Below are 15,579 nucleotides of genomic sequence, written 5' to 3'. Positions count from 1 at the left end.
GTGTATACAGTGTAGTATATATTGTGTATACATTAGTGTGTATACAGTGTAGTATATATATTGTGCATATATTAGTGTGTATACAGTGTAGTATATATATTGCGCATATATTAGTGTGTATACAGTGTAGTATATATTGTGTATATTAGTGTGTATACAGTGTAGTATATATTGTGTATATTAGTGTGTATACAGTGTAGTATATATTGTGTATACATTAGTGTGTATACAGTGTAGTATATATTGTGCATAGATTAGTGTGTATACAGTGTAGTATATATATTGTGCATATATTAGTGTGTATACAGTGTAGTATATATTGTGTATATATTAGTGTGTATACAGTGTAGTATATATTGTGTATACATTAGTGTGTATACAGTGTAGTATATATATTGCGCATATATTAGTCTGTATACAGTGTAGTATATATTGTGTGTATATTAGTGTGTATACATTAGTGTGTATATATCAGTGCACATAGCGTATACTGTGTGTATACAGTGTAAATACAGCCGGGTGTATACTAGTATATACAGTATATATGTCTCTCACCTCCGGTCTGGTTGAAGCGCTCCATCAGTGTCCTCACATTATGTCTGAATACAGCCTCAGCTCCTTTACCAATCTGTGTCTCTCTCTCCCAGTATTCGGGTTCCTCCTTCTTTATCCACTCCGCTCGCGGTAACATCCTCCGGCTGACTGAGTTATAATTCGTAATCTCCTGATCATCCACATATCCAACATAAGAGTACTCCGGTATCCCGGGCCCCGGAGCTGAGACCACCGTGTGATAGTAGCGCAGAGAGTGACTGTCTGAGAGATACAGAGTGTTACATATCACACACGGGGCGGAGTCACACCAGCGTGTTCACACACAATACACAGAGGATAGAACCCACTGATTCCAATAGCTTCATTCTCATTACTCGTTTTGGCGCCACGCTGTATTTTTGTGCACATTTGCGCACCGAAGGCCCCACAGAAGTCTGAGAGCTCCGCAAATTCGTGATTGAGCATACTTTTGAGGGAGAAAGAACACATCTGGACCTCATTAGGCTAAATAGCCATGTGAATCCGGGAGTGGTCGTGACCCGTGTGCATGTGGAATGACGCATGTGAAAGATACACTCAAATACACCACGCTTACACTCATGTGAAGCCGCCATATACTACAATCACAGGAAGAGTTATCATGTATATATGTATGGTATGTAGGTGACAGGGTCTCAGTCATGTATGTACAGCGTGTAGGTGACAGGGTCTTGGTCCTGTATGTATGTACAGCGTGTAGGGGACAGGGTCTCAGTCCTGTATGTATGTACAGCGTGTAGGTTACAGGGTCTCTGTCATGTATGTATGTACAGCAGGTAGGTTACAGGGTCTCGGTCATGTATGTATGTACAGAGTGTAGGTGACAGGGTCTCGGTCATGTATGTACAGTGTGTAGGTTGCAGGGTCTCGGTCATGTATGTATGTACAGCGTGCAGGTGACAGGGTGTCAGTCATGTATGTATGTACAGCATGTAGGTGACAGGGTCTCGGTCATGTATGTATGTACAGAGTGTCAGTTACAGGGTCTCGGTCATGTATGTATGTACAGCTTGTAGGTTACAGGGTCTTGGTCATGTATGTATGTACAGCGTGTAGGTTACAGGGTCTTGGTCATGTATGTATGTACAGCATGTAGGTTACAGGGTGTCAGTCATGTATGTATGTACAGCGTGTAGGGGACAGGGTCTCCGTCATATATGTATAGCATGTAGGTGACAGGGTCTCGGCCATGTATGTATATACAGCGTGTAGATGACAGGGTCTCGGTTATGTATGTATGTACAGCGTGTAGGTTACAGGGTGTCGGTCATGTATGTATGTACAGCATGTAGGGGACAGGGTCTCGGCCATGTATGTATGTACAGCGTGTAGGTTACAGGGTCTCAGTCATGTATGTATGTACAGCATGTAGGTTACATGGTCTCAGTCATGTATGTGAGATGCAGCAGATGTTACATGATGTAGTTTTCTGCTTGTTGTACATGTTATGTTCTCGTCTCACCGCGCTGCCAGGAAGAACTACAAGGGGGCTCTGTATGTGATAGAATGTGCGCTCCACTGTACCTTATAGCTCCTCAAAGAGGTTCTGAGGCAGCTGGGATTATTTACTGTCTTGCACACACTGCACCTGCTGCAGAACCTCTTTTGAAAGTTTCATATCAAACTGCAATGATTTACAAGAAGCCTCTGTCTGCTTCATCAACAAGATGTTCTGCAGCAGCTGGACCCCAGTGTCAGCTCACACAGCGGCCGATGCTGTGATCATTACATCCGGGGTCTGAGCGGTACGGACCGCCAGTTGTGGCATTTATATAACAAACTATCAATCAGCCATTATATAATGTACAGTCTGTGAGGATGATGAGGGGAGGACGCAGCCGTGTAGGACTTGTGGGGTACGGATGAGAGATATCATCAGTCTTATACGATACATGACGTTATACGGCAGAGGATATGGCGCATCTGATATAATTGGCGCAGGTCGCTAGACATGTTAGATACATTTCTCCCCTCACACAGCCTTAGGGTTTCTTCACACGAGCACAAAAACACACGTCTATTAGCCTCAATGCATTCCCTATGGTGTGTGCACATGTCCGTGCTTTACAGACGTGTGCCTGTAAAGATAAGACCTGCGTGCACCATAAGGAATGCACGCATTGTCTTCAATGGAGCCACAGCTGCTGCCGGCGGCTACATTGAAGACAATGGTCTGCCGGCACCCCTAAATTATTTTTTAGCGAAGAGCTTTAAATGTAAGCTCTTCTATGAAAAAAGAGAAACATTTTAGTGTAAATAAATAAATAAAAATATACTTACCTGTCCGCCGCTACAGTCTGCATGCGGCAGATGTTTTCTTGCTGTACCTGCTACATCTGTGACAGATGCAGCAAAGGAATTCTTCATCCCTGCAGAGAATAAAGAATTCCCTACAACAGCAAAATAGTGTAGAAAAAAAACATACTCACCTTTCTTCAGATGCCGGGGCTCAGTCGTGTCCTCTCTGCGCTGTCCCCAGGTCTTCAAAGCAGCTCTTTACGCAGGCGGGGATTTAAAATCTCTGCCTCCTGAAAGAGCTGCCTCTGATTGGCTGAGGTGCTCAGCCAATCACAGACAGCTGCTTCTGATTGACTGAGCACCTCAGCAATTCACAGGCAGCTCTTGCTGAATGAATGACAGGCAAGAGCTGCCTGTGATTGGCTAAGCGCTCAAAGAACTGCATTGAAGAGTCGGGGACAGCGCAGAGAGGACGTGGCTGAGCCCCCACAGCTGATGGAAGGGGAGTATGTTTTTTTTTTACACTAATTTGCATTATTTTTTAGGGAAGGGCTTATAATTAAGCCCTTCCCTGAAAAACAATTACTAGGTGCTAGCAGCTGGATCCGCTACCGCAGCTGTCATTTGTTACAGCTGTGGTAGGGAATTCTTTATTCCATGCGGGGATTAAGAATTCCTTTGCCGCATCTGTCACATCTGTGACAGGTGCAGTAGGGAATTCTTTATTCCTAGCGGGGATGAAGAAAACATCTGTCGCATGCGGCAGATGTGTTCATAAACCCCCCGGGGGACACGGCAGCAGCGGACAGGTAAGTATATTGTTATATATATATATCTAAATATATATATATATTTTTTTTTTTCTTTACACTAAAATGTTTGTTTTTCAGGGAAGAGCGTCAGCAGCCGCGGCTTCATTGAAGACAATGTGCGGACCTGCACACACATGTGTTTTTGCGCGTACAGGGTTGCGCACCTATGTACGCACATGGTTGTGTGCAGCCACCCTCATAGCGGGTGTACATACACACCAATAACTCGCACCACAAACTGACACACGTCTTTAATAAATTTAGCTTATTTTATGACTCTCAGCTGCTCCCCTATTTTCTATGTTCTGTAATATATAATATATTTGGCGCACGTCATGTGCTCCATTTTTTTTCCTCCCTTTCCTCAGTAAATCTCCCACAGTGTTTTCCAAATATTTACATGTAGCGCAGTAAGCGCTCAGTCACATGGGCGGTTTTGACACGCAAATTTTTGTGCGCATAACTGATGCACCTAGCAGCGTTTATCTGCTCAAAAAGAGTGCTGCTGCTATCCCCTGCTGCCGCTGTGACAGCTGCAGCAAGGGATTCCTTAGATGTGAAAGCCCTGGATGCTGTCACATCCAGGGGTTTCCCCTGTGGTCAAGAGGGCCGGCTGCAGCTGCGGCGGCCCAGTTGACATACAGAAGACATTGCTCTCCTCTGCTACAGCTGTGACAGAGGATTTCTTCATCTCCGCGGGGAGTCCCTTTGTTACTGAACACTGTGACAACATTGTCATGAATTCATGAATGGGTGAGTGCTGCCTCTGATTGGCTGAGCGCAAGGACCAATCAGAGGCAGCTCTCAGCAGTCATTCAATAGCTGAGAGTTGCCTCTGATTGGTCACAGTGCTCAGCCAATCATAGGTAGCCCTTTCAACAGGCGGGAATTTTAAATCCCTGCCTGCTGAAAGCTTCTCACAGCATTGCAGGAGAAGAGACGGCTGGACGCGGCTGAGCTTCGGCAGCTGCAGAGAGGGGAGTATAGATTTATTTTCAATTTTGACACATTTTTAGGATGGTTTTCAGTGAAGGGCTTATTGGCAGTCCATTGCTATCAATGGAGCCGGCTGTATTGTCGTCTCCATTAAATTTATTGGGAGAACATTGTGCTCCTCTGCCACAGCTGTGGCAGAGGAGAACGATCTTAAGTATATGTTCTCAATGGGGTCAGCGCTGCTGCCGCGGGCCCCATTGAGCGCAAGGTGAAACCCCTGGATGCGACAGCATCCAGGGGTTTCACATACAAAGAACACAAGAACACAGGTTTGCCGCACTTACATGTGTTCTGCGAACCGGTGTGCTATAATTCTTGCTGCAGGCGTTTTCCGCATGTAAAATTCGCACATGTGACCGCTGACATTGAAGAGCATTGGTTCTATCTAGTGTGATCTTTTTTACATGCGGAGAAACGCCCGTATGACTGAGCCCTGACACCGCCATACTGTCACACAGTGATTGCATCATCTCTAGTGACAGAAGAACAAACGCCGAGTTCACAGGAAATAGCTGCATTTTCCCCCTCCATACTCCCCAGAATACACAGCAGATACGTGATATAATAACTGACCCCCTCCATACTTCCCAGAATACACAGCAGATACGTGATATAATAACTGACCCCCTCCATACTCCCCAGAATACACAGCAGATAAGTGATATAATAACTGACCCCCTCCATACTCCCCAGAATACACAGCAGATACGTGATATAATAACTGACCCCCTCCATACTCCCCAGAATACACAGCAGATAAGTGATATAATAACTGACCCCCTCCATACTCCCCAGAATACACAGCAGATACGTGATATAATAACTGCCCCCCTCCATACTTCCCAGAATACACAGCAGATAAGTGATATAATAACTGATCCCCCTCCATACTCACCAGAATACACCACAGATAAGTGATATAATAACTGATCCCCTCCATACTACCCAGAATATACCACAGATAAGCGATATAATAACTGATCACCTCCATACTCACCAGAATACACTGCAGATAAGTGATATGATAACTGATCACCTCCATACTACCCAGAATACACTGCAGATAAGTGATATAATAACTGATCCTCCTCCATACTCCCCAGAATATACTGCAAATAAGTGATATAATAACTGATTCCCTCCATACTGACAAGAATACACCGCAGATAAGTGATATAATAACTGATCCCCTCCATACTCCCCAGAATACACTACGGATAAGTGATATAATAACTGACTCCCCTCCATGCTCACCAGAATACACCGCAGATAATTGATATAATAACTGATCCCCCTCCATACTCCCTAGAATACACCGCAGATAAGTGATATAATAACTGACCCCTCCATACTACCCAGAATACACTGTAGATAAGTGATATAAAAACTGATCCCCTCCATACAGATAGTCCCTGACATACGAACATTCGAGTTATGAATTTCGGTACATAAGAACAAGGTCGTCCTCAAGCGCCAAAGGCTAATTCGCATGGCGGCAGAGTGGTGGCAGCAGCGAGCAGGAGCCACGGCTGTCGCAAACAGTAGCTCTCTCTTACTGTGCCCACGTGGTTTCAGTACAACGCGTGTTGTGAACATGTCAGGTGCCAAGCGCAAAGGAAGTGGTGATGCTGGAACTTCTAAAAAACACCAGGCCATCACGATAGAAACAAAAGTTGACATCATAAAAAAGAGTGGAGCGTGGTGAGAAGATGTCCAATGTTGCTCGCTCATACCAGATGAATCGTTCTACCATCGGTACCATTCTCAAGAACAAGGATAGGATCATGGAACATGTGAGAAGTTCGGTGCCTAGGCACTCTACTATTATTAGTAAGAAACGTGGAAAAGTGATAGAAGAACTTCTAAATCTTCTGAGCATTTGGATGGAGGATTGTCATCAGAAAAGAAAGCCACTAAGCTTAATGCTGATTCAAGAGAAGGCTTTAAAGGGGTTGTCCCGCGCCGAAACGGGGTTTTTTTTTTTTCAACCCCCCCCCCGTTCGGCGCGAGACAACCCCAATGCAGGGGTTAAAAAAGAACACCGCACAGCGCTTACCTGAATCCCCGCGCTCCGGTGACTTCTTACTTACCGGTTGAAGATGGCCGCCGGGATCTTCTCCCTCTGTGGACCGCAGCTCTTCTGTGCGGTCCATTGCCGATTCCAGCCTCCTGATTGGCTGGAATCGGCACGTGACGGGGCGGAGCTACACGGAGCTACACGGAGCCCCATTGAGAAGAGAAGAAGACCCGGACTGCGCAAGCGCGTCTAATTTGGCCATTAGACGGCGAAAATTAGACGGCAACCATGGAGACGAGGACGCCAGCAACGGAACAGGTAAGTGAATAACTTTTGATAACTTCTGTATGGCTCATAATTAATGCACAATGTACATTACAAAGTGCATTAATATGGCCATACAGAAGTGTATAGACCCACTTGCTTTCGCGGGACAACCCCTTTAAGTCTTTTTGAAGATGTAAAGACAAAATATGGGGAAGAAGCAGCAGATGTGACCTTTACTGCAAGTCATGGATGGTTTAACCGCTTCAAGGCACGTAATAACCTCCATAACATAAAAGTGACAGGAGAGGCGGCAAGTGCAGATACGGTAGCAGCCCAGGAGTTCCCTGCCACACTTAAGGAAATTATCAAAGAAGGTGCGTTTTCACCTCAACAAATATTTAATGTTGACGAAACAGGCCTTTATTGGAAAAAGATGCCAGACAGAACCTACATCAGTAAGGAAGAGAAGTCTATGCCTGGCTTCAAACCCGCAAAGGACAGACTGACGCTACTGCTTGGTGGAAATGCCGCAGGAGATATGAAGATCAAACCATTGTTAGTGTATCATGCTGAAAACCCAAGAGCCCTGAAAAATATAGCTAAGGCCTCACTTCCTGTTGTGTGGAAGAGTAACCGAAAAGCCTGGGTCACTCTTGCTATGTTTCAAGACTGGTTTTATCACCATTTCATCCCCGAGGTGGAACGGTACTGCCGGGATAAGAACATTCCCTTCAACATTCTTCTCCTTTTAGATAATGCACCGGGCCACCCCCCTTTTCTAGATGACTTTCATGCAAATGTGAAGGTAGTTTTCCTGCCACCCAACACTACCTTCCTACTCCAGCCAATGGACCAGGGGGCCATTGCAACCTTCAAGAAATACTATCTCCGTCGCACGTTTCGTCAGGCACTGAAGGCAACTGAGGGTGAGTCTGGGATGACATTGCGTGAATTTTGGAAGAACTTCACTATCTATAATGCCATAAAGAACATTGATGCTTCATGGCATGAAATTTCCACGGCCACCATGAATGGGGTTTGGAAGAAACTGTGCCCCATGTTTGTCCACGATTCCCCTAGTTTAGCGAAGCTACAGGCAGAAGAACAAAATGTAGTCGACAACTTAGTAAGCTTGACCTTCATCTTGAGGAACAGGACTTCCATAAATATTTTGCTGTGCATAAGCAGGAGCTGACAAATGAAGATCTCATGGAACTGGACAACCAGAGGAAGGAGGAAGAAAAATAGGACGAACTGGAAGTGGAACCAGCACCGAAGCATTTCCAGACCAAGATGATGGCAAAGGCATTTCAAATGATTGAAGACTCTCTGGCACTCTTTGAATCACAGGACCCAAATGTGGTACGGTACAGCAAGGTTGCAGCATCTGTCCATGATGCACTTCATTGCTACCGCGCCATATACGATGAGAAAAGGCGGCTACCACCCAGGCATCCTTAGACCAGTTCTTTAGGAGGATGGAGAGATGCGAGGAGTCTCATCATGACGCTGAACCAGTGCCATCGATGTCAGGTGTTACAGCATCCACGCCAACATCTTCTCACCCTCCCTCTAATGTTGACGTCCCATTACTACTAAGTGCTGATGACTCATCCTCTCCAATTGTTGATGCATCATGGTCTCCCATTTCTGCTGCTCCACCATCGCCCAACGTCTCCTCCACTTCCAGTCAGTAATTTCCCACAGAAAGCCAGTCCATGAACTCCAGCTGTGTCACCTTATCAAAGTAAGATCCTAATTTTGTTACTATTTTTACACCCAACGATTCTATTACTTGAATGTGCATTTGTTTGGACATATGAACAAAATGTACTTGCGAACCGGCTCCGGGAACGAAAGCTGTTCGTAAGTCGGGTACTAACTGTACTCACAAGAATACACCACAGATAAGTGGTATAATAACTGATCCCCTCAATAATCACCAGAATACACCGCAGATAACTGATATAACAACTGACCCCACTCCATACTGACCAGAATGCACCGCAGATAAGTGATATAATAACTGATCCCCTCCATACTGACCAGAATGCACCGCAGATAAGTGGTATAATAACTGATCCCCTCAATAATTACCAGAATACACTGCAGATAACTGATATAATAACTGATCCCCTCCATACTCCCCAGAATATACCACAGATAAGCGATATAATAACTGATCACCTCCATACTCACCAGAATACACTGCAGATAAGTGATATGATAACTGATCACCTCCATACTACCCAGAATACACTGCAGATAAGTGGTATAATAACTGATCCCCTCAATAATTACCAGAATACACTGCAGATAACTGATATAATAACTGATCCCCTCCATACTCCCCAGAATATACCACAGATAAGCGATATAATAACTGATCACCTCCATACTCACCAGAATACACTGCAGATAAATGATATGATAACTGATCACCTCCATACTACCCAGAATACACTGCAGATAAGTGGTATAATAACTGATCCCCTCAATAATTACCAGAATACACTGCAGATAACTGATATAATAACTGATCCTCCTCCATACTGACCAGAATACACTGCAGATGAGTAATATAATAACTGATCCCCCTCCATACTCACCAGAATACATCACAGATAAGTGATATAATAACTGGCCCCTCCATACTTACCAGAATACACTGCAGATAAGTGATATAATAACTGATCCCCCTCCATACTACCTAGAATACACCGCAGATAAGTGATATAATAACTGACCCCCTCCATACTGACCAGAATACACCACAGATAAGTGATAATAACTGACCCCCTCCATACTCACCAGAATACACCACAGATAAGTGATATAATAACTGACCCCCTCCATACTACCTAGAATACACTGCAGATAAGTGATATAATAACTGATCCCCTCCATACTCCCCAGAATACACTACAGATAAGTGATATAATAACTGACCCCCTTCATACTCACCAGAATACACCACAGATAGGCCGCCTGCACACGAGCGGAAATCCCGCCGCGGGATTTCCGCTGCTGAAAGTTTGCATAGGAGTGCATTAAAATACGCACTCCTATGCAGACTGACGCGGTTTGGCCGCGCGAAATCTCGCGCGGCAAATAAACTGCAGCATGTCCTAATTTTCTGCGGGGCACGCACTCACCTGTCCGCCGGCTCCGGTCTGCGGCTGCGCGGCAGCCGGCACATGAAAGAGCCGAGGCCGCCATGCGCGGGTGAGTACGCGCTCGTCCCTGCAGGCTCTCGGGTCGGATCGCGCGGCGAGAATTCTCGCTGCCGGATCCGACCCGCTCGTCTGCAGGCGGCCATAAGTGATATAATAACTGAGCCCCCTCCATACTCCCCAGAATACACAGCAGATAAGTGATATAATAACTGATCCCCTCCATACTCCCCAGAATACACTGCAGATAAGTGATATAATAACTGATCCCCTCCATACTATCCAGAATACACTGCAGATAAGTGATATAATAACTGATCCCCTCCATACTCACCAGAATACACTGCAGATAAGTGATATAATAACTGATCCCCTCTATACTCACCAGAATACACTGCAGATAAGTGATATAATAACTGATCCCCTCCATACTCCCCAGAATACACAGCAGATAAGTGATATAATAACTGATCCCCTCCATACTCCCCAGAATACACTGCAGATAAGTGATATAATAAGTGATCCCCTCCATACTATCCAGAATACACTGCAGATAAGTGATATAATAACTGATCCCCTCCATACTCACCAGAATACACTGCAGATAAGTGATATAATAACTGATCCCCTCCATAGTGACCAGAATACACTGCAGATAAGTAATATAATAACTGATCCCCCTCCATACTCCCCAGAATACACCGCAGATAAGTAATATAATAATTGATTCTCCTCCATATTCGCAGAATACACTGCAGATAAGTGATATAATAACTGATCCCCTCCATGCCCCCAGAATACACTGCAGATAATGGATATAATAACTGATCCCCTTCATACTGACCACAAAACACTGCAGATAAGTAATATAATAACTGATCCCCTCCATGCCCCCAGAATACACTGCAGATAAGGGATATAATAACTGATCCCCTCCATACGGACCTGAATACAGTGCAGATAAGTGATGATATAACTGACCCCCCTCCATACTCACCAGAATACACCATAGATAAGTGATATAATAACTGACTCCCCTCTATACTACCCAGAATACACTACAGACAAGTGATATAATAACTGATCCTCCTTCATACTACCCAGAATACTCTGCAGACAAGTAGTATAATAACTGATCCCCCTCCATACTACCCAGAATACACTGCAGATAAGAGATATAATAACTGAACCTCCTCCATACTACCCAGAATACACTGCAGACAAGTGATATAATAACTGATCCTCCTCAATTATCCCCAGAATACACTGCAGACAAGTGATATAATAACTTATCCCCTCCATACCCCGCAGAATACACTACAGACAAGTGATATAATAACTGACTCCCCTCTATACTATCCAGAATACACTGCAGACAAGTGATATTATAACTGATCCTCCTCCATACTCACCAGAATACACTACAGACAAGTGATATAATAACTGATCCCCCGCTATACTCCCCAGAACACACTGTAGATAAGTGATATAATAACTCACTCCCCTCCATACTCCCCAGAATACACTGCAGATAAGTAATATAGTAACTTATCCCCCTCCATACTACCCAGAATACACTGCAGACAAGTGATATAATAACTAATCTTTCTCCATACTACCCAAAACACACTGCAAATAAGTAATATAATAACTGACTCTCCTCCATACTCCCCAGAATACACTGCAGATAAGTGATATAATAACTGATCCTCGTCCATACTCCCCAGAATACACTGCAGACAAGTGATATAATAACTTATCCCCTCCATAGTCCACAGAATACACTACAGACAAGTGATATAATAACTGATCCTCCTCCATACTACCCAGAACACACTGCAGATAAGTAATATAATAACTGACTGTCCTCCATACTCCCCAGAAAACACCGCAGATAGGGGATATAATAACTGATCCTCCTCCATACTCCCCAGAATATACTGCAGACAAGTGATATACCGTATATACCGGCGTATAAGACGACTTTTGAACCCCGAAAAATCTGCTCTGCAGTCGGGGGTCGTCTTATGCGCCGGTAATACAAAAAAAAAAAAAGTGTAAAAAAAAAAAATTTTATTACTCACCTCCCACGGCGTCCTGTCGCGCTCCGGCAGGATGTCGCTCGCTCCGGCAGGCTGTCGCTCGCTCCTCGTCCCCGGCGCAGCATAGCTTTCTGAATGTGGGGCTTGAAATCCCCGCTTCCAGAAAGCTAATACACACGCCGGCAGCCATGACAGCATTGAATGGCTGTGATTGGCTAAAGCACACGTGGCTTCAGCCAATCACACTATTCAATGACATCATTGAATGGCTGTGATTGGCTGAAGGCGCACGTGTTAGCAATCACACCCATTCAATGATGTCATTGAATAGTGTGATTGGCTGAAGCCACGTGTGCTTTAGCCAATCACAGCCATTCAATGATGTCATGGCTGCCGGCGTGTGTATTAGCTTTCTGGAAGCAGGGATTTCAAGCCCCACATTCAGAAAGCTATGCTGCGCCGGGGACGAGGAGCGAGCGACAGCCTGCCGGAGCGAGCGACATCCTGCCGGAGCGCGACAGAACGCCGTGGGAGGTGAGTAATAAAATTTTTTTTTTTTCTCCACTGAATACCGGCGTATAAGGTGACAGTTGGGGGGTCGTCTTATACGCCCCGTCGCCTTATACGCCGGTATATACGGTAATAACTGATCCTCCTCCATACTCCCCAAAATACACTGCAGACAAGTGATATAATAATTGATCCTCCTCCATACTCCCCAGAACACACTACAGATAAGTGGTATAATAACTAACTCCTCTCCATATTCCCCAGAATATACCACAGTTAGATGATATAATAACTGATCCCCTCCATACTACATAGAACACACTGCAGATAAGTGATATAATAACTGACTCTCCTCCATACTTCTCAGAATACACTGCAGACAAGTGATATAATAATTGATCACTTCAATACTACCCAGTATACACTGCAGATAAATGATATAATAACTGATCCTCCTCCATACTCCCCAGAGCACACTGCAGATAAATAATATATTAACTGATCCGCCTACGTACTACCCAGAATACACTGCAGATAAGTGATATAATAACTGATCCCCGCCAAACTACCCAGAATACACTGCAGATAAGTGATATAATAACTGACCCCCCACTCCATACTCACCTGAATACATCGCAGATAAGTGATATAATAACCGCCCTGCATACTCACCAGAATACACTGCAGATAAGTGATATAATAAATAAACTATCTCCATACTACCCAGAATACCCAGTAGGAATGCAGCATCGAGAGGGCCGCGACAGTTTTCTGCCTCCAGTGGAGATGGTGAGATAATATAAGTGAAATAATAACTGATCCCCTCTATACTCCCCAGAATACACCGCAGATAACTGATATAATAACTGATCCCCCCTCCATACTCACTGGAATACACCGCAGGTAAGTGATATAATAACTGATCCCACTCCATAATGACCAGAATACACCACAGGTAAGTGATATAATAACTGATCCCATCCACACTCCCCAGAATACGCTGCAGATAACTGATATAATAACTAATCCCCCTCTATATTTCCCAGAATACACCACTGATAAGTGATATAATAACTGATCCCCTTCTATACCCTAGAATACATCGCAGATAAGTGATATAATAACTAACCCCCTCTATGCTACCCAGAATACACTGCAAATAAGTTATATAATAACTGATCCTCCTCCATACTCCCTAGAACACACTGCAGGTAAGTAATATAATAACTGACTCTCCTCCATACTCCCCAGAATATACAGCCGACAACTGATATAATAACTGATCCTCCTCCATACTCCCCAGAATACACTGCAGATAAGTGATATAATAACTGATCCCCTCCATACTCACCAGAATATACTGCAGATAAGTAATATAATAACTGACCCCCTCCATACTCCCCAGAACATACTTCAGATAAGTAATATAATAACTGACAATCCTCCATACTCCCCAGAATACACTGCAGATAAGTAATATAATAACTGATCCCCCTCCATACTACCCAGAATACACCGCAGATAAGTGATATAATAACTGATCCCCTCTATACTACCCAGAATACACTGCAGATAATAATAATAATCTTTATTTGTATAGCGCGAACTTATTCCGCAGCGCTTTCAGGCATGGATAAATGCAAAACAATACAACAATTACAATGTGAGGTACATTGGGTTAGACACAAATGGGATGGGGGTGGTACAGGAGGTGCAGGGGGTGGGGAACACAGGCAATAGGAAATTTCATGTACAGATCATTTATTATAAGGCAAACAGGGTGGGACACCATAGGGAGGGGCGAGGGACTAGGTCAGGAGATTTGGTATGCTTCCCTGAAGAGGTGCGTTTTTAAGGCACGTCTGAAATTTCGTGCACGGGGTAGAGCGTTCCAGAGGATGGGTGCTGCTCTGGTAAAGTCCTGTAGGCGAGCATGTGAGGTTCGTATTACAGGGGTGTTTAGTCTGAGGGTGTTAGCCGATCGAAGTGAGCGCGCTGGGTGGTGTACTGACAGCAGGGAGGTGATGTATGGTGGTGCAGCGCCATGCAGAGCTTTGTGAGTGAGGTAGAGGAGTTTAAATCTAGTTTTGCAGTGGATGGGCAGCCAATGCAGCGACTGGCATAATGCAGCTGAATAACGACTGGATAGAAAAATGAGCCTAGCTGCTGCATTTAGTATGGATTGGATTGGAGTGGAGCGAGTCTAGTGTGGGGGAGGCCGATGAGTAGTGAGTTGCAGTAGTCAAACCGGGAGTGGATGAGGGCAACCACGAGTGTCTTTAGCGTGTCCGTGGTTAGGAACGGATGTATTTTAGCAATATTTCTGAGGTGCATGTGGCATGTTTGGGCCAGAGATTGGATATGGAGGGTAAAGGAGAGGTCAGAGTCCAGTGTGACCCCAAGGCATCGGGCATGCCGTCTGGGGGTTATGATGGTGCCAGACACTGGAATGGTATAAGTAGTATAATAACTGATCTCCCTCCATACTACCCAGAATACACTGCAGATAAGTGATATAATAACTGATACCCTCCATACTCACCAGAATACACCGCAGATGAATGAAGGAGAAGCACAATGAGGGGGAACATCTTCATCATCCTAAAACTTTGGAGACCCCGAGTGACGAGAACATAAAGAACTTCTCCCAAGACAAACAACTAGTGCAGTCAGTCAGTGACTCCGCAGACTGGGGGCAGAGCTCAGCTCTGATTGGACGGAAGGTACCCTCTCCACCAATAGTAAAATAAATCTGCGGCTGGTCATCAGTTACCGGGCAGAGTGAGGCCAGAGAGGTTAGACGGCGGAGAAAGTGAAAGTAAGATGTTGGGATTTTCCAGAAATAATGGAGATTTCTAGAGAAGTGTGAGGAGCTGATAATGAGGAGTAAGCCCGGCAGGGAGGTCTGCTCTGTCTGTGGGGTCCGCTGT

The 15,579-nt window shown here is 44.7% G+C and overlaps 2 protein-coding genes across 3 annotated transcripts in view; one reads left to right on the top strand and one right to left on the bottom strand.

The window, feature by feature from the left end:
• LOC136620518 (class I histocompatibility antigen, F10 alpha chain-like) overlaps positions 1–15,323 on the bottom strand; it is a 46,740-nt gene extending 31,417 nt beyond the window's left edge. For both annotated transcript variants that reach the window (XM_066595350.1, XM_066595351.1), the window contains exons 1-2: positions 15,192–15,323; positions 556–816 (exon numbers count right to left, since the gene is read on the bottom strand). In XM_066595350.1, the coding sequence (XP_066451447.1) occupies positions 556–816; positions 15,192–15,249 (319 nt within the window). In that variant the 5' untranslated portion in view covers positions 15,250–15,323. The remainder of the gene's footprint in view (positions 1–555; positions 817–15,191) is intronic.
• LOC136619654 (tigger transposable element-derived protein 1-like) lies at positions 6,350–8,172 on the top strand. The gene is made up of 3 exons (XM_066594423.1): positions 6,350–6,591; positions 7,105–8,050; positions 8,113–8,172. Exons 1-3 carry the CDS (start codon positions 6,350–6,352, stop codon positions 8,170–8,172), a joined length of 1,248 nt encoding a protein of 415 aa, XP_066450520.1.
• Positions 15,324–15,579: the final 256 nt, after the last annotated feature.

Source organism: Eleutherodactylus coqui, chromosome 3 (assembly GCF_035609145.1).
Source record: "Eleutherodactylus coqui strain aEleCoq1 chromosome 3, aEleCoq1.hap1, whole genome shotgun sequence".
Lineage (NCBI taxonomy): Eukaryota > Metazoa > Chordata > Amphibia > Anura > Eleutherodactylidae > Eleutherodactylus > Eleutherodactylus coqui.
Note: the sequence above shows the minus strand (reverse complement) of the source record. Positions and strands in the feature narration are given on the sequence as shown.

Bases quoted from the DNA above. Each gene is read 5' to 3' on its own strand.
- LOC136619654 (XM_066594423.1), top strand. From the start codon at position 6,350: ATGTCCAATGTTGCTCGCTCATACCAGATGAATCGTTCTACCATCGGT. The intron at 6,592-7,104 runs GTTGTCCCGCGC...AACCCCTTTAAG, and splicing joins CAAGAGAAGGCTTTAAAGGG to TCTTTTTGAAGATGTAAAGA. The intron at 8,051-8,112 runs GTAAGCTTGACC...GTGCATAAGCAG, and splicing joins AAAATGTAGTCGACAACTTA to GAGCTGACAAATGAAGATCT.